Genomic DNA, 24525 nt, shown 5'->3' with positions numbered 1-24525 from the left:
ATTTTCAAGCCGAAAAAAGGATAGTGGGCACATCGGATTTCGTTTTCCATAGGGTAACATTGTACTGTACCCTGCATGGAAAACGTCTGCGGATCCGCAGCGAAAAAAGGATCGTGTGAACAAGCCCTTACTTCCATGTTGCTTCTGCTGCTGTGAAACACCTGAAGGGTTAATAAACTTCTTGAATGTGGTTTTGAGCACCTTGAGGGGTGCAGTTTTTAGAATGGTGTCACTTTTGGGTATTTTCAGCCATATCGAACCCTCAAACTGACTTCAAATGTGAGGTGGTCCCTAAAAAAAATGGTTTTGTAAATTTTGTTGTAAAAATGAGAAATCACTGGTCAAATTTTAACCCTTCTAACTTCCTAGCAAAAAAAAAATTTGTTTCCAAAATTGTGCTGATGTAATGTAGACATGTGGGAAATGTTATTTATTAACTATTTTGTGTCACATAACTCTCTGGTTTAACAGAATAAGAATTCAAAATGTGAAAATTGCAAAATTTTCAAAATTTTAGCCAAATTTCCGTTTTTTTCACAAATAAACTCAGAAATTATCGACCTAAATTTACCACTAACATGAAGCCCAATATGTCACGAAAAAACAATCTCAGAATCGCTAGGATAAGTTGAAGCGTTCCTGAGTTATTACCTCATAAAGGGACACTGGTCAGAATTGCAAAAAAACGGCCAGGTCATTAAGGTCAAAATAGGCTGGGTCATGAAGGGGGTATGAGCTGCAAGGAGTTTCACTTTGGGTTTGATACACCCTTAAGCTTACACAAAAAAGGGATCCTTGCTTCTTTACAAATTGCTGCACATTAAGCCGTTAAAATAAAATTGGTAGATTCATCTGCAAAGTGTGCCAGGCCCTGTTTTTCCACATGAATATGCCATGATGCATGTTGCTTGTGTTCTATTAGTACCCTGCATATCCTAAATATGCTACCATGGCCTGCAATGTCTCAGGACTTGTCTTCAACATGGAAATTGTTCGGTAATTGCAAAGAAAGCTGCCAGCAGCAGATCTTGATCATCTTTCTTGAGCATTGAGTGTGGCTGGACATTTCTCAGACAGCCATTAATAATGTCACTAAGATCATGCCGAGGCATCATGTATTGCTGCACGTGGGGCTCACAATCGATACAGAATAAGTCACGATGTTTAGAAAATGTTATTTGCATATTTTTCATTATTTGCATATCATTAACATGTCTATCTACCATATGATTTCCATTACTTTGTCTTTTCCATCTTAGTGTTGATCCTGTTCTATACAAGTAGCTGTACATCTCATGAGTAACAGCACATTATGTCTGATGCATCTACAGAAGATGGAAGGATGAAATGAGCAAGGGCATTATTACCATGTAACAAAGCTGTGGTTCCCCAGTGAAATCCTAACTTCTTTTAGGGCATTTCTAGCATTCCAGGTCTTTTTGAGCAGAAAGTATGTGTATATAGGGGGAGGGGAACTCTCCTATAAAGTGTCTGTGTTCTACTTGTTGAACTTTATCAACCTCCTGAAGTAAGCCAGTCATGAATGGGACAAGGCACTGTTATAATGCGCTGTATATGCCACATGCAGGGTAAAATAGCTCTGTCTAGATTGAGTTAGGATTTCCCTTATTTCTCGGTACATTTTTTAGGAGAATTCAGACGCTGACTTCAATGAGCCAAGCATTTCTTAGAGATGCATTCATTGAGAATGAGATCAGTCTACTTGGCCCTGTGGTTAACTTACACCCAAGGGAAAAGTAGGAGCAGCAGAACTAGTTTACTCCCAGCTGGGTCTGAAAATATTAGCATCATTTTACAATATGGTAATGACCTTTTCTCTTGATCATTTCCAAACTGTAATTAGCAAATAAGTTAATTTTGAGATATATATATATATATATTTTTTTTTTTTGTAATTTCTTATGATTATACGTCCACTTTAAAAAATATGAATTGGGTCTAGAGCAACCTCTTAGACTCTCCAACAGAACCTTGTCTACCCTTACACATTTACACAGGAGGGGAGATACATATACATATATATGTTATACATATATATATATTATACATAAACAGGATTAGGAGGATCATTTCCTGTCGAAACACCAAAAAGTAGATGCTGATGAGCGTCAGTTAATCCTCTGTATTGGAGTTTTTTTCATGGTTGTTGGGTGCTTCCAATGAAAATGGATTTAGTAAGGACACTCTATGTCCACTCTATTAGACGAGACTATTTGTGTGCAATCCACAAAAAAATTTCATGTGATGTTTCGATTCACAATCTGGACCTTCGTCAGGCTGACAGATTGCAAATGTCTTCTGGGGTATTGTGCCCCTTTCCTATACAGTTTCAGATTAAGTAAGCCGTGATGCTTGGGATTCTGGCCCAATCTATATTTTCTCATTATATCTCCTCTGGCAGTAAACATTTGTGTGCTTAGTTTTCTAGGAAAGCTAATCTGCTAATCAATGTGTTACTGGGTCTATGTGCCATGTGTCTTCCAACTGTTTTAGATGAGAGTGATGGCTCCGCCATCCTGGCCAGCCTCCCGCTTACTCATCTGCTGTGCAGGATGTATTTGTTCTGACACGTTAAGTCTGATAGAGAGAGAATGTGTCTCCTGGGGCAGCAATGCTCATGATGCATCCCTCCTGTGTGACTGTAGATATAGCGAATACATGCTTAGTAATGAGAATTGCCTTGTTCATTGAACTAATGGGCATTTCCGTGCTAAAAGAAGGGCATATCATGCCAGTCTGTCTGCCAACCCACACTAACATAACAGGACAAGTAATTTAGTCAGCCTTTTCTATGGAACTTGGCTCCTCTTCGGTGCCAGCTATTCCCTTGGTTGTTTTGGTTGCTTTTCTTTTTTCCTCAGATCATATATAACATATTAAATGCTGCAGAATATTATCCATTTTTCCTGCTAATACTCTTCTTACACTCTGCCCTTGTGATAGTTTTCACATATTCTACATTTATACATAGTACAAAGGACCTGTACACATCAAATGCATTTTATTGTTCTACAATGGAATGTATAGTAATTAGTAATATTTTGTCAATGGCATTGTAGATAATGCAGGAATATTGGGCATAATCAATCAGAATAGTGCCAAGAGGAGTTGAAGATTTTTGCTACTAAATGTTTACGTTGCCAGCAGGGCTGTAGAGTTGGAGTCGTGGAGTCAGTGTCCATTTTGGTGAAGTCAGAATAAAATGGACTGATTTCAACCCCTAAAATATGTAATAAATTGGGTTCAGTAGTTAAATGCAGGATGTGCTGTAAATGTTTTCGTAAGAATTTGGGGAAAGGTACGAAATGTCCTATATCTGTTCCTGATCTAAGGATCTGGGCTTTTAGTTGAGATGAGTCTGTACTGTAAATGCTCAGTAGTGAACAGTAAAAAAAGTTATGTTTCAGCTCACCCCCATCAGCAAATCCATGAAATTCCACAAAAACATCCGAGCAAGGAAAACGCCACCGCCCAACGTCCTCTGCCAGGTAAGTAAGAAGAAAATCCAGGTCCGGAGTAAAAAGTCATCAAATTTATTTCCACATACCGTATATACTCGAGTATAAGCCGAGATTTTCAGCCCAAATTTTTCGGCTTATACTCGAGTCATGATCGGTGGTGGGGTCGGCGGGTGAGCACTGTCATATACTCACCTAGTCCCGGCGTTCCTGTCGCTCCCCCTGCCTGTCACACTGTCTTCGGTGCCGCAGCCTCTTCCCCTGAGCGGTCACGTGGGACCGCTCATTAGAGAAATGAATAGGCTGCTCCACCTCCCATAGGGGCGGAGCCGCATAATTCATTTCTCTAATCAGCGGTGCCGGTGACCGCTGATAGAGGAAGAGGCTGCGGCACCGAAGACCAGCTGTCCGGGGGAAGGAGCGGGACGCCGGGAGCAGGTAAGTATCGCATATTCACCTGTCCTCGTTCCACACGCCGGGCGTCGCGCCATCTTCCCGGCGTCTCTCCGCACTGACTGTGCAGGTCAGAGGGCGCGATGACGCATATAGTGTGCGCGCCGCCCTCTGCCTGATCAGTCACTGCAGGGAGACGCCGGGAAGATGGCGCCGAGGAGCTGCAAGCAAGACAGGTGAGTATGTTTTTTTTTTTTTTTTTTTAATTGCAGCAGCAGCAACAGCTATGGGGCAATAATGGACGGTGCAGAGCACTATATGGCACAGCTATGGGGCAATGGTGCAGAGCACTATATGGCACAGCTATGGGGCAACGGTGCAGAGCACTATATGGCACAGCTATGGGGCAACGGTGCAGAGCACTATATGGCACAGCTATGGGGCAACGGTGCAGAGCACTATATGGCACAGCTATGGGGCAATGGTGCAGAGCACTATATGGCACAGCTATGGGGCAATGGTGCAGAGCACTATATGGCACAGCTATGGGGCAACGGTGCAGAGCACTATATGGCACAGCTATGGGGCAACGGTGCAGAGCACTATATGGCACAGCTATGGGGCAACGGTGCAGAGCACTATATGGCACAGCTATGGGGCAACGGTGCAGAGCACTATATGGCACAGCTATGGGGTAACGGTGCAGAGCACTATATGGCACAGCTATGGGGCAACGGTGCAGAGCACTATATGGCACAGCTATGGGGCAACGGTGCAGAGCACTATATGGCACAGCTATGGGGCAACGGTGCAGAGCACTATATGGCACAGCTATGGGGCAACGGTGCAGAGCATTATATATATGGCACAGCTATGGGGCAACGGTGCAGAGCACTATATGGCACAGCTATGGGGCAACGGTGCAGAGCACTATATATATGGCACAGCTATGGGGCAACGGTGCAGAGCACTATATGGCACAGCTATGGGGCAACGGTGCAGAGCACTATATGGCACAGCTATGGGGCAATGGTGCAGAGCACTATATGGCACAGCTATGGGACAATGGTGCAGAGCACTATATGGCACAGCTATGGGGCAACGGTGCAGAGCACTATATGGCACAGCTATCTATGGGGCAACGGTGCAGAGCACTATATGGCACAGCTATCTATGGGGCAACGGTGCAGAGCACTATATGGCACAGCTATGGGGCAACGGTGCAGAGCACTATATTGCAGAGCTATGGGGCAATGGTGCAGAGCACTATATGGCACAGCTATGGGGCAACGGTGCAGAGCACTATATGGCACAGCTATGGGGCAATGGTGCAGAGCACTATATGGCACAGCTATGGGGCAACGGTGCAGAGCACTATATGGCACAGCTATGGGGCAATGGTGCAGAGCATTATATATATGGCACAGCTATGGGGCAACGGTGCAGAGCACTATATGGCACAGCTATGGGGCAATGGTGCAGAGCATTATATATATGGCACAGCTATGGGACAATGTTGCAGAGCACTATATATATGGCACAGCTATGGGGCAATGTTGCAGAGCACTATATGGCACAGCTATGGGGCAATGGTGCAGAGCACTATATGGCACAGCTATGGGGCAACGGTGCAGAGCATTGTATATATGGCACAGCTTTATGTGGAGCATCTATGGGGCCATAATGAACAGTGCAGAGCATTATATGTGGCACAGCTTTATGTGGAGCATCTATGGGGCCATAATGAACGGTGCAGAGCATTATATGTGGCACAGCTTTATGTGGAGCATCTATGGGGCCATAATGAATGGTATGGAGTATCTATTTTTAATTTTGAAATTCACCGGTACCTGCTGCATTTTCCACCCTAGGCTTATACTCGAGTCAATAAGTTTTCCCAGTTTTTTGTGGCAAAATTAGGGGGGTCGGCTTATACTCGGGTCGGCTTATACTCGAGTATATACGGTATTTAAAATTCGGAAAAAGCTGCTTACAAATAGCTGCACAACTATTCCAGAAAAGAAGCCATAAGTTAGCTGAATGTGTTTCGAGCACACATGGTGCTCTTTGTCCACAGCATAAACTTGAATAGCCCAGCAAGTCATATAAAAACAAATTTAACAGGTGAATAGCAATGAAAATAATTAACTCCGCCTTAACAAATCCCATTGGCTATCTAGAACCTGTGACCTTAGGACAGGTAAGAAACACCAAAATCATCAAACACAATTTATATGCACATATCAAGAATACCGCACAGCTAATTGTAATTACCAACCTGAAAGAAAAAAAAAAATACAAAAAACAATAATAAGATATTAATAGTGCAACATCATCTCTTTTCTAAGATTTAACCCTGTAGGCACTCTGGTGTTCAATAGATAAATCCAGAAAGCCTCTCTGTCACGTAATTTGCTTTCTCTGTCACCTCCTCGTATATTTTTATACATTTGTTCTATCGCATAGACCTTTAAATGACTTGTATGTCTGTCATGTTTGTTAATAAAATGTCTTGATACATTTGACACATGATGTAATGTTGGTTGGACAATGTCCAATAAATGTTCCCTAAATCTGTCTTTTAGTTTCCTTATTGTCGATCCAACATATAGGAGTTTGCATTCCAGACATTCAATAATGTAAACTACATGGTCGGAGTTGCAATTTAAGAAACTTTTTATCGGAAAAATTTTTAGATTGCTAGAACATTGAAAACCTGCGTTTTTTTTAGCATATACGCATGTCTTACAAGGGTGTGAACCACATCTGAAAAAACCTTATATACTCGAGTATAAGCCGACCCAAGTATAAGCTGACCCCCCTAATTTTGCCACAAAAAACTGGGAAAACTTAATGACTCGAGTATAAGCCTAGGTGGAAAATGCAGCAGCTACCGGTAAATTTCAAAAGTAAAAATAGATACCAATAAAAGTAAAATTTAATTGAGACATCAGTAGGTTAAGTGTTTTTGAATATCCATATTGAATCAGGAGCCCCATATAATGCTCCATAAAGTTTGATGGGCCACATTAGATGCTCCATATTAAAATATGCCCCATATAATCCTGCATAAAGGGTAATAAGGGCCCCATAAGATGCTCCGTACAGACACTTGCCCCATATAATGCTGCACAAACGTTATGGCCCCATAAGATGCTCCGTACAGTCACTGCCCCTTATAGTGCTGCACAATCGTTATGGCCCCATACAGATGCTCCGTACAGTCACTGCCCCATATAGTGCTGCACAATCGTTATGGCCCCATAAGATACTCCGTACAGTCACTGCCCCTTATAGTGCTGCACAAACGTTATGGCCCCATACAGATGCTCCGTACAGTCACTGCCCCTTATAGTGCTGCACAAACGTTATGGCCCCATACAGATCCTCCGTACAGTCACTGCCCCTTATAGTGCTGCACAAACGTTATGGCCCCATAAGATGCTCTATACAGATACTTGCCCCTTATAATGCTGCACAAGCGTTATGGCCCCATAAGATGCTCCGTACAGACACTGCCCCTTATAGTGCTGCACAATCGTTATGGCCCCAGAAGATGCTCCGTACAGTCACTGCCCCTTATAATGCTGCACAATCGTTATGGCCATACAGATGCTCCTTACAGTCACTGCCCCTTATAATGCTGCACAATCGTTATGGCCCCATAAGATGCTCCGTACAGTCACTGCCCCTTATAGTGCTGCACAATCGTTATGGCCCCATACAGATGCTCCGTACAGTCACCGCCCCATATGCTTTTGCTGCAATAAAAAAAAATCACATACTCCCTTCTCTTCGCTCAGGACCCCCGGCACTTTAAATATTTACTTGCTCCTCGTGCGGCTCCGTCTTTAGCACTGACGTTCAGCAGAGGGTGCGCACTGACTACGTCATTTATCTTAAATGTTCTCTAAATCTGTCTGACCTGAGCGTCACAGCCAGAGGACGCTGATGACGGAGCCGCACCGGAACGAGGAGCGGTAAATATCGCGCTGCGCAGCGCTGTATACTCACCTACTGCTGGCGCTGTGCAGTCCCTGCTTCTTCCAGCGCTGCATCTTCTTCCTGTATTGAGCGGTCACAGTTACCGCTCATTACCGAAATGAATATGCGGCTCCACCTCTATGTGACCGCTCAGTACAGGAAGACTACGCAGCGCTGGAAGAAGCAGGGACGCACAGGGACCGCGCCAGCAGTAGGTGAGTATAATTAGATAGCCCCCGCCCCCTCCCCTCCCCTGCCGACCCCTGGGTATGACTCGCGTATAAGCCGAGAGGGGGACTTTCAGCCCCAAAAAATGGGCTGAAAATCTCGGCTTATACTCAAGTATATACGGTATATGTAAGTACTAACACTGGCTGTTCAACAGGCAATTCTGATTTTTTCTGTTCATCATAGACATCAGTAGTTTGTATAAGGCTACTTTCACACTAGCGTCGGGAACAACCCGTCGCTGTGCGTCGGGCCGCCGTTCCCGACGCTAGCGTGGTCTCCGCCGCACAACGGGGGCAGCGGATGCATTTTTCCCACGCATCCGCTGCCCCATTGTGATGTGCGGGGAAGTGCGGGGAGGTGGGGGCGGAGTTCCGGCCGCGCATGCGCGGTCGGAAAAAGCGGACCGTCGGGAGCAAAAAACGTTACATGTAACGTTTTTTTCTCCCGACGGTCTGCTACCACACGCCCAAGCGTCGCAAAACGGACGCGACGTTTTGCAATGCGTCGCAAATGCGTCGCTAATGTTAGTCTATGACGAAAAAACTTATCCAGCAAGAACTTTTGCTGGATGCGTATTTTCGGCAAAACGACGCATTTGCGACGTATTGCAGTTAACGCTAGTGTGAAACTAGCCTTAGACCTGATCTTGTCTTTTTGTCTGCAATGGAAAAAGCACGATCTATGGTCCAATTAGGATATGCCCTGTTATTGAGACGTTTTTTAATAATGTTTTTTTCCCGAGTGAAAGCAAGTTCATTATTACAATTTCTTTTGGCTCGTAATGCCTCTCCTACAGGAATTGAATAAATGGTGTGAGGAGGATGAAAACTGCGTGCATGTAGTATAGTATTGCCAGCGGTTTGCTTGCGATATGTTTTACTTTGAATAATGGTGTCAGGAGAGCCCTGAAGACATAAATCCAAAAAATTTATAGAAAAAGTATCAAAAGTATAAGTAAATTTTAAATTGAATGGATTATTATTTATATAAAAAATAAATTGTTCCAAGCAATTCTGATCGCCCTTTCAGACCATTAATAGGTCGTCGATATATCTTAAATGCCATTCAATATCTTGAAAAAAAGGGTTATTATCGCTAAAAATGTACATTTCCTCCCACCAAGCCATTACAAGATTTGCTACTGAGGGTGAGAATTTAGCCCCCATGGAAACTCCCTTGCTTTGGATGAAAAATTTATTATCAAATAAAAAATACCGGTAGTTATCTAATATATAAAGCTGAATGTATGTATGTATGTATGTGTGTATGTCCGGGATTGGCATCTGAACCGTCGCAGCTACAGCCACAAAATTTTGCACAGTCACACGTCTGGACCCCGAGAGCGTCATAGGCTATGTTGTGAGGTGAAATTTTAACCCCGCGCTTTCCAATTCACCAAACAATTTTGCCCCTATCTACATAATGGGGAAAAAGTGAAAGGAAAAGTGTTGGAGGCGTCGCAGCTACAGGCACAAAATTTTGCACAGTCACACGTCTGGACCCCGAGAGCGTCAAAGCTATGTTGTGAGGTGAAATTTTAACCCCGCGCTTTCCAATTCACCAAACAATTTTGCCCCTATCTACATAATGGGGAAAAAATGAAAGGAAAAGTGTTGGAGGCAAATTAACAGCTGCCAGATGTGAACAAGGGGGACTTAAAGAATGAGAGCGATGGCGCCAAAGAGTATATACTGTACAGTTGCTAAGGTGGGGCCCCGACATGGGATAATCACCATACCACCACGGGGATATGAACACACACAAAATGCGCCACACACTACCAAGTGCTCGAACACATATACCACCCTCAGCGCACATTTCACCACACATACACCAACCTCGCCACATAAAAGTCGAAACACAAAAGTTGCCGCTCAAAACTCGCCACGCGCAAAACTCTCCACATGCAAAACTCGCCACACGTGCAAAACTCACCTCATGGAAAACTCGCCACACGCAAAACTTGCACACGCGGAAAAATTGCCACATGCACAAAAGTTGCAACACATGCAAAAGTTGCCTCACACAAAACTTGCACATACTCAAAAGGCACCACACATAAAACTCGCCACGCGCAAAACTCGCCATGCGCAAAACTTGCTGCACACAACTTGCTACACTAACCTGTCACATGCAACTCGACACACAAAAAGTTGCTACACGCATGTCGCCACACAAAACTCATCTCACAAAAGTCGCTACATGCATGTCGCCACACGCAACTCAACACATACAACTTGACACACGAAACTCGCCCTAAAACACACACAAGTCTGGTATTATCCTTCAAAAATAAAAATCTGATTAATAAGCAGACAAACTACAAGAGCAACAAATGTACCATATAGGAATCCGGCAGCTGTCAGTCACATGACCAGTCTATTATGTGTATGTGTGAGCTAATATATACTGCCAGGGGGTGGGCTTACTGTTGGCTGGGGATTTATCAGGCTTCCAATTTAGCTTACAAATACTGAGGTAAAAATACTGACCAAATAACGTGTGAACGAGGTCTAATACAGGAGGAGATGACATACAGATATATACTATATACAGGAGGAGATGACACACAGGTATATACTATTTACAGGGGAGATGACACACAGGTATATACTATGTACAGGAGGAGATGACACACAGATATATACTATATACAGGAGAGATGACACAGATATATACTATATACAGGAGAGATGACACACAGGTATATACTATATAGAGGAGGAGATGACATACAGGTACATACTACATACAGGAGGAGATGACATACAGGTATATACTATATACAGGAGGAGATGACACACAGGTACGGTATATACTATATACAGGAGCAGATTACCTACAGGTATATAGTATATACAGGAGGAGATGACATACAGGTATATGCTATGTATAGGAGGAGATGACATACAGGTATATACTATATACAGGAGGAGATGACACACAGGTATATACTATATACAGGAGGAGATTACATACAGGTATATACTATATACAGGGGAGATGACACACAGCAGGTATATACTATATACAGGGGAGATGACATACAGGTATATACTGAGGTGAAAATGAGAGGTGTGAGGTGAAAATGAAAAGGTGTGAGTGCAAAATGAGAGGAGTGAGGGAAAATAGTGGAGTCATCGGAAAATGACAGTTGTGAGGTCGAAATGACAAGTGTTAGGGGGGAATGAGAGGAGTGAGGGGGAAAATGAGAGGTGTGAGGGAGAAAATGAGAGATGTGAGGGGGAAAATGAAAGATGTGATGGGGAAAATGAGAGGCGTGATGGGAAAATAAGAGAAGTGAGGTGCTATAACTAACCACAGATATTTACTATGCCCAGGCAACGCCGGGCTCTTCAGCTAGTGAGATAATAAAAAGGATAAGACTGTCCCAATTAATATTTGTAAGTCATAAGTTAAATTACTATACTTATTTAGATGAAATTGTACAGCCACTAATGCAATTCTATGTGGAATAGGTGTGTAAAGTGCAACTACATCGCAGGTGAGCCATGTCCAATGCGAGTTCCAGGTTACATTATCTAGCATGCTTAGAACATCTCGAGTCTTTCAGGTGTTCCGGGACTCTTTGTGCTAATGGTTAGAGAATAGTATCCACCCATTCCCCTAAATGCTCGCTATAAGAACCTATACCCGAAATTATGGGGCGCATGGGAGGTGGATGAACATTTTTATACGTTTTTGGTAATGCATGCATGAATGGTATTTTAGGATTTGCGACATACAAATATTCAGCCTGTCCTTTAGAAAAAAAAACCTGTTGTAAACCATCCTCTATGATACTTTTACATCCCAGCAGTGGGATCAGAATCCAATTGAATATAAGTATCATTTTCAGAAAGCATTTTATGAATAGACTCAAAATAATCAGATCTATTGATAACGACAACAGATCCCCCTTTGTCCGACATTTTTATGACTAGATCATTTTTATTTTTAATCTCTTCCAAAGTGTCTCGTTCTTTTCTAGTCAGTTTGAGTTTAGGGGAACTGATGGTAGAGTTCAGAAGGAGATCGCGAATGTCCCTTTCCACATTTTCCTGAAAGCGATCCATGGATTCTGTTCTAGTGTGGACTGGATAAAAAGAAGGGTTTTTAGTTCTGAAAGAAGAAATCATATTAATGTCCTGTGATATTGTGTTTTCCGTATGTAAGTCCATGAGGCATAAGAGTCCGTTTTGTTCAGAAAAATTTTTGTTCATGAATTCATTAGTGTGGACTGGTGCTGGCAGTGGTGGCGTTTCTTTTTCCATGAAAAAATGTTTTTTTTACTGTCAAATTTCAGACAAATTTGTTTGTCTTTCAAGGTAGAAAAAACATCCAGGTTGGTATTGGAATAGTTGTGCAGCTATTTATAAGCAGCTTTTTCCGAATTTTAAATATGTGGAAATAAATTTGATGACTTTTTACTCCGGAGCTGGATTTTCTTCTTACTTAAATGCTCAGTAGTGACCAGTGCTGTGGAGTCGAAGTCATGGGAATTGAGGAGTCCGAGGTTTGGCTCACTGATTCCACAGCCCTGATTACCAGCTGTTATCTCGGATGACTTTTAGCCTTCGGATGGTGAACGTATACCATAACTTGGTATCTGATCATGAATTTACTAGTGGTGGCCATCTTTTGTTGCGTCATTGATCTAAAAAGGAAATTAAATGTTTAATTTTCTTGTCACTATTTTGTTTGCCTTTAGATTGAATTTTGTCGTCTTATACAAAGATGAAGAGTTTACTTGGTATTTTGTTGCTCCTCACCAACATCTTGTATCAATGGCGGGTACATGCAGAATTTTTCACATCAATAGGTATGTATTTTATTACATATTTTTACAATTCATGCTTGCACTCTGTAATAACAGACTTTGTAACTATAAAAGTGATTCTCCAGTAAAGTGTTTCACTGGCGAGAAAGTCATTTGTTGGGGATTGTTACGCTAATTACGTAATTACAGCTGTTTTTGTCTATTTGATACCGAATGGGCAGCGCTGTGGCTCAGTGGTTAGCAAAGTTGCCTTGCAGTGCTGGAGTCCTGCATTCCCACCAAGGACAACATTTGCAAGGAGTTTGTATGTGTTTGGGTTTCCTCCGGGTACTCCGGTTTCCTCCCACACTCCAAAGACATATTGTCACAGTTGTCAGAAATCCCAGGGCTAGGGGCTCCTTCCCTGTCCCCAAAGCTAGAGGTGCCCTAGCTATCCCTGCTCCCTGGATTACTTCTGATGGTGATGACGCCGGGGCCATGTGCCTTACTGAGCTCCTCAATCGGTCCTTATATGTAATCTCCCCTATTTAGGGAAGTGGGGAGCAGCAGTGTATATGAATACACAAACCAGACTAACAGGGGAAGACATACATGAGAATACCAGTCATGCAAATATGCACTCACAAACTGCAGAGTGGAACACCAGAAGTAAAAGGAGGAAAACCTAAATAGAAGAGGATGATGATATACACACAGACAAATCCCCAAGCAACAGTCTTCTGAACAACACTCCAAATGCCTCCTAACAACCAACACCTCCAATTCCAGAACCAGGCAGTACTAAACTAACACTGGTAATCCCTGATTACCAGAGGCAAGTATATACAGTATATAGCAGAGGGGAGTGGTCAACAATGAACAGCTGAGACCATCAAAACAGAAAAGTTTCCAGGAGCTCTCAGCTGAACAGATTAACCCCTGCACTGCTAGCAGAAATCTGCACTGTTTAGTATAAAGGTGAAAGGCTTCTAATCAGTTCAGGAGTACAAGAAATCGGATACTGTGATTTTCTGGCCCCACTCTGTCACAGTAAACCTGTGACACGTATCGATAGGGAATTTGGATTGTGAGCCCCAATGGGGACAGTGATAATGATGTCTGTAAAGCTCTGTGGAATAAACAGCCCTATATAAGCTACTAAAATAAATAAGTGACAACTCAAAGGAGTTCATACTGCAATAAACTTAAGCCATTTGGTTATAATGCTGAAACCCCATAACCTGCTGATGCTTCCTTGCCAGCTCTGTTTGAATAAAAAAGTGGATATGTCACGTTCTCCCGCAATAATCAACAAAGCTCCTGGGTTCCCTAAGGGTGTGTGCACACAATGTCTTTCAAATCCGGGCAAAACACATGAGTTTTTTTTTCTCTGCTAAGTGGAACCCACTTCATAAAACTCCTAGTTTTTTAAGCCTCTCCATAAGGTGACTGGCATCTGCCATCTTTTTTTGGGCTTCCTATAGACCTCATTATTTAGTTTGGTCAGAAAAATGATCATGTAATTTCTTTTAACCGTTTTGTATCTTTGGAAACCTAACATAGATAAAAAAAAAAAAACAATGAAAAGAATTCATGTGTGAATAGTGAGCCGTTTTGACAAAGAAATGAATATTTTCTATCTTTTGAGCGGTTTTAGGGTGGATTTTTTTTTTTCCAGGCTGGTTTCTGAGCAGATCGACCTGAAAAACACTTCGTGATCACATACACTAAATGTCTTTTAAATATGTTCTCCATTTCTAATTGTAGAAAATGGATGGTCAGGTCTGAGGCATAAATACAGGCGGTCTAGCCTTGGGTATAAAGTGTGTGCTGTTTTCGGTTCCTCTCTTAGAAATCACACTTATGTCCGTTACTCATAAGTTAGCAGTTAGATAAACATTGCATTGTAGTCGTACACAGTTACTGTTTAGCATTTAACGTACTAATTGTAGCATTTTTATACATCATGGGTAATTCCACAGATTTGGAGCTGCTTTTGCAGTGCCTCTTAGGCTATGTGCACACGTTTAGGAATTCTTGCAGAAATTTCCTGAGCAAAACCGGACATTTTCTGCAAGAAATCCGCATGTGTTTTTGGCGCGTTTTTGACAGTTTTTTGGCGTGTTTTTTTTCTGGAGCTTCCCAATGCATTAAGTAGCTGGAAAAACGTGAAAAATCCACAAAATTAATGAACATGCTGCGTTTTTTACTGCGATGCGTTTTTTTCTCCTTCGCCTCATTGGGGGACACAGACCGTGGGTGTTATGCTGCTTGCCACTAGGAGGACACTAAGTGATACAAAGAAAGTTCGCTCCTCCCCTGCAGTATACACCCTCCTGCTGGCCCTCAGCTAACCAGTTCTTGCTTAGTGTCTGTAGGAGGCACTTGGGTCTGTTTTCAGACCCCAACTTTCTTATTTTAATTTTTATTTTTCTGTACATTTTTATTTTTTATTCAACGGAGTGAAAGGGGGCGACGGATCCCTTTTATAGGGCCCGCTCTCCCCCGAACCAGCAACAGGCAAGCACGGCGAGTATACCTCCCCGTCCCTCTCCTGCGACGCTGGAGCACGCCAATTTTTACTGGGGCGACGGGTTTCCATCTTTGGTCCCGATCTCCCTTCCCCCTGCAAGACGGCGAGTACTTGGAGCCTGCTCTAATGTTCCTCTCCGGGGGCCCGACATACAAGGCCCACATCACATGGCGTTGCACAAAAGGGATTACAGAAGAGGATGACAGGATGGATGGAGCGCGCAGGGACAGGGGGACCTGCATTACCGGACTGTGAGTACATCAGGAGTTCCCCTCCTGCGCTCCGGATCGCTTTGCGGCCGTGCCGCCGCACACCGCCGGGCAGGCCAGAAATTTAGACCCCGATTTTTCAGCCGGAGTAGGCCGCAGTGGCCTCTATGGGGCAGGCGCCGGCGGTACTTGCGGCAGAGTCCCTGGGGAGAGGCGCCGGCGGTTGGGGAACTGCGGCGGTTAGCGTCGCTCCGTTGCGGCAGCCGCGCATCGCCAGGCAGGCCGGAAATTTAGTCCCCGGCTTATCAGCTGGAGTAGGCCGCAGTGGGCAGATCCCTCCCACGGCCGTAACCCCGCCCCCTATATCGGCGCTTCTCGTCTGGGACGAGAGGCACCCTGCAGTTCTCGGAGGCCATTCTTCCTCACGCTGCCTGCGTGGAAGATGCGGTCCTGGGGGTGCCACTGGCTGGTACGCCAGCAGCAATCATTCGGCGCGCGGCCCGCCGACGCGCTCCACCGGCAGGCTCCATAAATTTAGTCCCCGGCTTTTTCAGCCGGACTAGGCCGCAGTTGAAATCCCCTTCAGGGGCGAAGGTGCCTTCACGGTCCCGATGGGCTGAACTTCGTGGATGTACAGAAGCCCCTCTCCATGGTCCGGGCAGCCCCCACTGTCCCACCACTGTGAAAGCGGATCTCCACCTCCCTAACAAAAGGGATGATGGATTGAGGTTTATCCCTCTATCTCTGCACCTGAGGTAACGCCCATCCACGCTGCAATACCCGACATCCGCGGCGGCTCCATGCCGGGACGCGCACCGTTGGTGAGTGGATCCTGGCAGCGATGGGTTTCTGCAGCGGGATATTCACAGGCAGTCTCAGGCTTCCCTGTGGCCCACCTCCTTGAGGTAACGCTCCAGCCGGCTACAAAATTTAGCTCCCGGCTTCGGCCGATGTGTAGGCCGCACCCCAGAAGCGCACTGTGGCGCCTTAAGGCGGCTCTGCCTTTTTTTCCTGGCGCTTTTCGCCTGGCACGGAAGCGCTCAATTTTCTCAAGCAACGGGCGTCACTTCTACGCTGGTGCCGGCTGCAGAAATTTACGCCCCGGCTTGGGCCTATTCATGGAAGTCTCGAGGCTCCGCCCACGTCGTGCCTGTGGCTTCGCCCCCTGAATTGGCGCTTCTCGCTCGCTGCGAGATTTTACCTAAACCCGCATGACCAGTATTCCTGTTCTTAAAGGCACGTGACCAGTATTCTCTGGTCTTAAAGGCACGTGACCAGTATTCTCTGGTCTTAAAGGCTTGTGACCAGTATTCCCTGGTCTTAAAGGCACGTGACCAGTATTCCCTGGTCTTAAAGGCACGTGACCAGTATTCCCTGGTCTTAAGGGCACGTGACCAGTATTCCCTGGTCTTAAGAGCACGTGACCAGTATTCCCTGGTCTTAAGGGCACGTGACCAGTATTCCCTGGTCTTAAGGGCACGTGACCAGTATTCCCTGGTCTTAAGGGCACGTGACCAGTATTCCCTGGTCTTAAGGGCACGTGACCAGTATTCCCTGGTCTTAAGGGCACGTGACCAGTATTCCCTGGTCTTAAGGGCACGTGACCAGTATTCCCTGGTCTTAAAGGCACGTGACCAGTATTCCCTGGTCTTAAAGGCGCGTGACCAGTATTCCCTGTTTTTAAAGGAGCGTGACCAGAATTTCCCTGGTCTTAAAGGCGCGTGACCAGAATTCCCGGGTCTTAAAGGCACGGGACCAGTACTCCCTGGTCTTAAGGGCACGGGACCAGTATTCCCTGGTCTTAAGGGCACGGGACCAGTATTCCCTGGTCTTAAAGGCACACGACCAGTATTCCCTGCTCTTAAAGGCACACGACCAGTATTCCCTGGTCTTAAAGGCACATGACCAATCCGAAACTGGTCTTAAATGAGGAGCCCTCTTCCGCTGAAGTTTATCCTAGTGTAACTAGTTCCCTCAGTCTAAACTCCCTCGTAGAGCTTTTGCCATCCAGTCCGGATATGCGATTCACTGGATAGAAGCCTCTACGTGGGACGCTATGCCTGGTCTGATTTTTAAGGGTGACAGGCACTTTAAAGGGCGCCGGTCTCCCCACACCATCAACAGACGGGCACATGAAGGTCGCTTCCAGGTATCCTTTTCTGCACCCAGGCCTAACGCCAGACAACCTGTCCTGTCCACCCGGAGACCTGAACTCTGTGGATGTACAGAGGCACCCTTTTTCGGGCGTCTGAGCACCCCCCTCTGCATCACCACTATTTAACAGAAGATGCAAGAAGGCGAATGTTCCCTCTCCACTTCCCTGTTAAGAGGATGGTGGATCGAGGCTCCTAATTTTTAACTCTGCAATGACCTGCTGGAAGCAGCGGCGCATTCTGCCACTCGGCAGATTAACCGGGTACAATCTCCTGTGGTTTACCTACCAGTATCCCTGCCCGATATGTCCTCAATTAAAAATGCCACGATCTGTCAAATAGCAAATCTGGTTTGTTCCGTTTTGTGGCTACGGGTCCAGCCCTCTACCCTCCCTAGCCGCCGCATGGATTGCTAGAGCAACGGTCTCCTGCCTGGAGACCTTAACTACTTTGATTCACACCAGTACCCCTTTCCTGAAGACAGTTCAGCTGGTCAATCAAATTTTTGAGCGGGAGACTAACGAAGGATCGTACGTTCCTACAGCCCCGACCAAAAGTGAAAGGGTTGTCCAGGACAGTCTAGATCTAAGGGATCTTGGTTCCTAAAAGGGGAACGAGAAGTAGGACCGATCCCGGACCTCAAACTTCTAACAATTTTTTCACAAGGTTCTTCTTCTTCGAATGGAGTTCCTCCGCTCAGCCATTACTTCAACAAAAAAGGTGCAGTTTCTGGCATCCATCGACATTCGGGATGCCTAACCTCTTCAAAAATTCCTTTGCTTTTCCATTCGTGAACAGCATTTAAGTCACGACCTTGTCCTTCGGCCTTGCTACCGCACCCAGAGTGTTCGCAAGGGTCATGGCGGCTGTCATCTTGCACCTAGAGGCGTGGCCGTCCTGCCCGGTTTGGCCGACTGTTTACCTGCCCTTGCAGGACTACACTAAGTCGTCTATATCACTTGTGATACCCTCTCACCTGGGCTGGTGGCTAGACTTAGGCAACTTCTCATTTCCAGCCCAGCAGATATCCTTTTTGAGGATGATCCGGTACTCTTCCAGAAGGGTGGTAAACTTCCCTCCAGACAGGGTCATGGTTTTTCAACAGGGAGCTCGCGCTCTTGCTCACTCATCCCCTCATTTCATTCGATTTGCTGGGAGGGTTCGAAAAAAAAAAAAAAAAAACGGAGACGACAATGGAAGCAGTTTCCTTCGCTCTGTTAGTTTTCAGCAAGTCAAGCAGCCTTTCAGACGATAGTCTCTGAGCTCCTTCTTCATCCAGGGTTTTTTCTCCCGGTTCCATGGTTACTAGTAACTTCCAATGCCAGTCCTCTTCTCCCGATCATTGCTCTGGAGATCTCAAAGGTAGTCCTATAGTAGGTCCACTACCTTATGGCGGGTCAACCCATCCGATTTCAATTGGACAACGCCACGGCTGTGTCATACGTCAATCATCTAGCGAGTACCCACCTTCAAGCATCATGGGCCGAGATCTATCACTCGGTGATCTTGGCAGTACATATCCCAGGAGTAGAACTCTGGGCTGCGAACATATTTAGCCATCAGGGTTTCACCTCAAGTGAGTGGGAACTTCACCCGGAAGTCTTCCATCAGACCCGCCTTCACTGGAGCTCTACAGTTGTAGTTCGGATGGCGTACTGACTGATCGCCTGTGTACTCGAGTTTGTTGTTCGGCCTCGAGATCCAAGAGCCATCGCACTGCATGCTCTGGTTATTCCGTGGTACCAGTTTCCACTTCCGAAAGCTTTTCAGAAGCAGAAAGGGCCCCAGTGATCCTCGGAAATCCGCACTGTCCACGTCAGTTCGCTTGCGAAGCTGATAGCTTTCTGTCTTTCTGCAACAAAACTGCTAGTAGGGACCACCTCGCAGGATGTTTTCACATGTAGTTCTTCCCTATTGCATACCGTTAGATCATTGGGATCTATTCTATTAGGGAAGGTCGCCCCCTTTTTTCTCGGCGATATCCTCATCCTGACGAGTCTTCGGTGCTAACGGGTCTTTTCAGACTTTTTTTCCTTCAAGGCAAGGTTGTCCTCAGGCCTTCCCCGTCCCTAGTTACCAAGGTGGTATTGTATTACTACTGTCATGAGGGCATAGTTCTTCCCTCATCTCTTTTGGCACCAGTCCACAAAATGGAATGAGTTCCCCATATTCCGAACGAAGCGAGTGCTTTGAGTAGGTACGTCTTGAGGACGGCGTCCTTCCGAAGGTTAGACACTGTATCTTGGGTTTCCTAACGGCAAGAGGAAGGCTTCCTGACGTTTACAGGAAGGGTTTGGCCGTCTTCATCGGCCATTTAGCCTGGTGTATTCCTTTCACCATCCAGGAGTCCTTCCGTGTTAGATGACAGCCTATCTCCCTGTCTATCGTGGGTCCTAGGCACCAGGCGTCGACAAGACATGCCTGCAAGCTTGCGGATTCGTCCAGTCCGCATGCATTCTTGAAGCATTATAACTCCCAGACTTCCACAGATGTGACTCTGGGCAGGCGGACTCTGCAGGCCGCGGTGGCGCACTTGTAAGTAGCAGTTACACAGGGCCTGATCTGACGTTGTCCCCACCCAGGGACTGCTTTGGTACGTCCCACGGTCTGTGTCCCCCAATGATGCGAAGGAGAAAGAGGGATTTTTGTGTACTCACCGAAAAATCCTTTTCTCCGAGCCAATCATTGGGGGACACAGCTCCCACCCTGGTATTAGCTTATGCTTGTTTTTATAATCCGATATGCTATACTCTCATATATAATATGACATGCTGTAAGCTAATATGTTGTTACTGATCTCCTACTGCTTTTTGCACCGAACTGGTTAGCTGAGGGCCAGCAGGAGGGTATATACTGCAGGGGAGGAGCTAACTTTCTTTGTATCACTTAGTGTTCTCCTAGTGGCAAGCAGCATAACACCCACGGTCTGTGTCCCCCAATGATCGGAGTAAAGGATTTTACGGTGAGTACACAAAAATCCCTCTTTCGCGGAAAAAAACGCATCATGTGCAAAAAAATAGCGGAATGCATTCTAAATGATGGGATGCATAATGTATCCATTTTTTATAGCGAAAAAATGCGAAAAAAAAAAACGCGAAAAATCTGCAACGTGTGCACACAGCCTTACAGCTAGCTAAAATGGCCCTCATCACTATGATAAGAATTTCCTTGGTAAGAGCAGACATGGCATATTTTTTGTTAGTGAACATGGCTGCATAGCCCCCTAGTCTTTATGTAAGGCAAATTAATTTGTTGGATAAACCCAACAGTTGTAGGTGGACACGCGATATCTCAACAATCAACTGTAAATTGTATGGTTTTGGGATATTTTTGTAAATTGAGTCTAGACTAATCTAGTTTACGCATTTAGTGTTCTATTCATGCTGTCAGACCACATACGGTAACATTAAATAGATTAGTATTGAAACTGAATTTTTTGCAAAACCAGTGATTTGAAAAATGCTATACAGTCATGGCCTAAAGTGTTGGCACCCTTGAAATTGTTACAGAAAATGAATGAGGAAAGATATATATCTTGGTACCGTGTTAGCCAGTAGATAGAAAAATATTTAGAATTGAGAGTCCTTAGTGGTTGATACCTTTTTAATGGCTTTCGAGACTACACAGGTCTCTACATCAGGCACAGACTAAGGCTGGAGTCACACTACAGTGAGATACAGCCGAGACTCGCAGGTTAAAAACAAGCTCTGGCACCGGCACTCCGAAGCGGAGCGTGCAGCTCCATGTATTGCTATGCGGCCGCACACTCCGCTCTGGAGTGCCGATGCCAGAGCTTGGTTTTAACCTGCGAGACTCGGCCGTATCTCGCTGTGTGTGATCCCGGCCTTAAGCAAATTCTGACTGATGAAGAGACCTGTGTAGTCTCGAAAGCTTGCAATTTGTTACCATCTTTTCAGTTAGCCATTAAAAGGTATCAACCACTGAGGACTCTCAATTCTAAATATTTTACAGAAAATGAAGTATTTCTCACAGAAAACTATTGCTATTGTTTTGTTACACACATGTTTATTTCCAATGTTACATAGTTACATAGTTACATAGTTATTAAGGTTGAAGGAAGACTTTAAGCCCATCTAGTTCAACCCATAGCCTAACCTAACATGCCATAACATGTTGATCCAGACGAAGGCAAAAAAAACCCATGTGGCAAAGAGTAAGCTCCACATTGGGGAAAAAAAATTCCTTCCCGACTCCACATACGGCAATCAGACTAGTTCCCTGGATCAACACCCTATCAAGGAATCTAGTGTATATACCCTGTAACATTATACTTTTCAAGAAAGGCATCCAGTCCCCTCTTAAATTTAAGTAATGAATCACTCATTACAACATCATACGGCAGAGAGTTCCATAGTCTCACTGCTCTTACAGTAAAGAATCCGCGTCTGTTATCATGCTTAAACCTTCTTTCCTCCAGACGTAGAGGATGCCCCCTTGTCCCTGTCTCAGGTCTATGATTAAAAAGATCATCAGAAAGGTCTGTCCCCTCATATATTTATACATTAAAATAAGATCACCCCTTAGTCTTCGTTTTTCCAAACTAAACAGCCCCAAGTGTAATAATCTATCTTGGTATTGCAGACCCCCCAGTCCTCTAATAACCTTGGTCGCTCTTCTCTGCACCCGCTCCAGTTCAGCTATGTCTTTCTTATACACCGGAGACCAGAACTGTGCACAGTAATCTAAGTGTGGTCGAACTAGTGACTTGTATAGAGGTAAAATTATGTTCTCCTCATGAGCATCTATGCCTCTTTTAATACATCCCATTATAATTTGCCTTTGTAGCAGCTGCCTGACACTGGCCACTGAATATGAGTTTGTCATCCACCCATACACCCAGGTCTTTTTCATTGACGGTTTTGCCCAGAGTTTTAGAATTAAGCACATAGTTATACATCTTATTACTTCTACCCAAGTGCATGACCTTACATTTATCCCCATTAAAGCTCATTTGCCATTTATCAGCCCAAGCTTCTAGTTTATATAAATCATCCTGTAATATAAAATTGTCCTCCTCTGTATTGATTACCCTGCAGAGTTTAGTGTCATCTGCAAATATTGAAATTCTACTCTGAATGCCCCCTACAAGGTCATTAATAAATATGTTAAATAGAAGAGGGCCCAATACTGATCCCTGTGGTACCCCACTGCTAACTGTGACCCAGTCCGAGTGTGCTCCATTAATAACCACTCTTTGTTTCCTATCCCTGAGCCAGCTCGCTTACACATATTTTCCCCTATCCCCATTATTCTCATTTTATGTATCAACCTTTTGTGTGGCACTGTATCAAAAGCTTTTGAAAAGTCCATATACACTACATCCACTGGGTTCCCTTGGTCCAGTCCGGAACTTACCTCTTCATAGAAGCTGATCAAATTAGTCTTACATGAACGGTCCCTAGTAAACCTGTGCTGATACTGGGTCATGAGGTTATTCCTCTTCAGATACTCCAGTATAGCATCTCTTAGAATGCCCTCCAGGATTTTACCCACAGTAGAGGTTAAGCTTACTGGCCTATAATTGCGGAGTTCAGTTTTTGTCCCCTTTTTGAATTTTGGCACCACATTTGCTGTACGCCAGTCCTGTGGTACAGACCCTGTTATTATGGACTCTTTAAAGATTAAAAATAATGGTCTATCAATGACTGTACTTAATTCCTGCAGTACTCGGGGGTTTATCCCATCCGGGCCCGGAGATTTGTCAATTTTAGTGATTTTTAGACGCCGCCGTACTTCCTGCTTGGTTAAGCAGGTGACACTTAATGGGGAATTTTTGTTATCACTGATCATATTGTCTGCCATGGGATTTTCTTGTGTAAATACTGATGAAAAAAAGTCATTTAGCATATTGGCTTTTTCCTCATCCTCATCCACCATTTCCCCCAGACTATTTTTAAGGGGGCCAACACTTTCATTTTTTAGTTTCTTAATATTTATGTAGTTACAGAATATTTTGGGATTATTTTTACTATCTCTGGCAATGAGTCTCTCTGTCTCAATTTTTGCTGCCTTGATTTGCTTTTTACAGAATTTATTTAATTTTCTGTATTTATTTAATGCCTCATCACTACCTACTTCCTTTAATTCTCTAAATGCTTTCTTTTTGTCACTTATTGCGCCCCTTACAGCTCTATTTAGCCATATTGGTTTCCTCCTATTTCTAGTATGTTTATTCCCATACGGTATATACTGTGCACAGGTCCTATCCAGGATGCTAATAAACGTCTCCCATTTTATTTTTATGTCTCAGGATATCGTCCCAGTTAATTGCACCAAGATCATCTCTCATCCGTTGGAAATTTGCCCTCCTGAAGTTTAATGTCCTTGTAACCCCTCTACTACACATCTTATTAAAGGATACACGTAAACTTATTATTTTGTGATCACTATTCCCCAAGTGACCCCCAACCCTTATATTTGATATGCGGTCTGGCCTGTTGGTTAATATTAGGTCTAGCAGTGCCCCCCTTCTTGTTGGGTCCTGAACCAGTTGTGAAAGGTAATTGTCTCTCATAGTTGTCAAAAACCGATTACCTTTGCTGGAACTGCAGGTTTCTGTTCCCCAATCTATTTCAGGGTAGTTGAAGTTCCCCATAATAATTACTTCTCCTTGATTCGCAGCTTCATCTATTTGCTTTACGAGGATATTCTCCGTTGCTTCCATTATTTTTGGAGATTTATAACAAACCCCTATCAGTAATTTATTATTTTTTCCCCCTCCCCTTTTCTGCACCCACAGGGACTCTACATTTTCATTAAATTC

The 24525-nt window shown here is 44.4% G+C and overlaps 1 protein-coding gene across 4 annotated transcripts in view; it reads left to right on the top strand.

Moving 5' to 3' along the window:
- The window catches only part of P4HA2 (prolyl 4-hydroxylase subunit alpha 2), a 182933-nt gene that overhangs the window by 33444 nt on the left and 124964 nt on the right, over window positions 1-24525 (top strand). For all 4 annotated transcript variants that reach the window (XM_077265959.1, XM_077265957.1, XM_077265958.1 and 1 more), the window contains exon 2: window positions 12799-12909. In XM_077265959.1, coding sequence (XP_077122074.1) covers window positions 12825-12909 — 85 coding nt within the window. In that variant the 5' untranslated portion in view covers window positions 12799-12824. The remainder of the gene's footprint in view (window positions 1-12798; window positions 12910-24525) is intronic.

Source organism: Ranitomeya variabilis, chromosome 5 (assembly GCF_051348905.1).
Source record: "Ranitomeya variabilis isolate aRanVar5 chromosome 5, aRanVar5.hap1, whole genome shotgun sequence".
NCBI lineage: Eukaryota > Metazoa > Chordata > Amphibia > Anura > Dendrobatidae > Ranitomeya > Ranitomeya variabilis.
The sequence above is the reverse complement of the archived record's forward strand: the minus strand, read 5'-3'. Positions and strand labels throughout refer to the sequence as shown.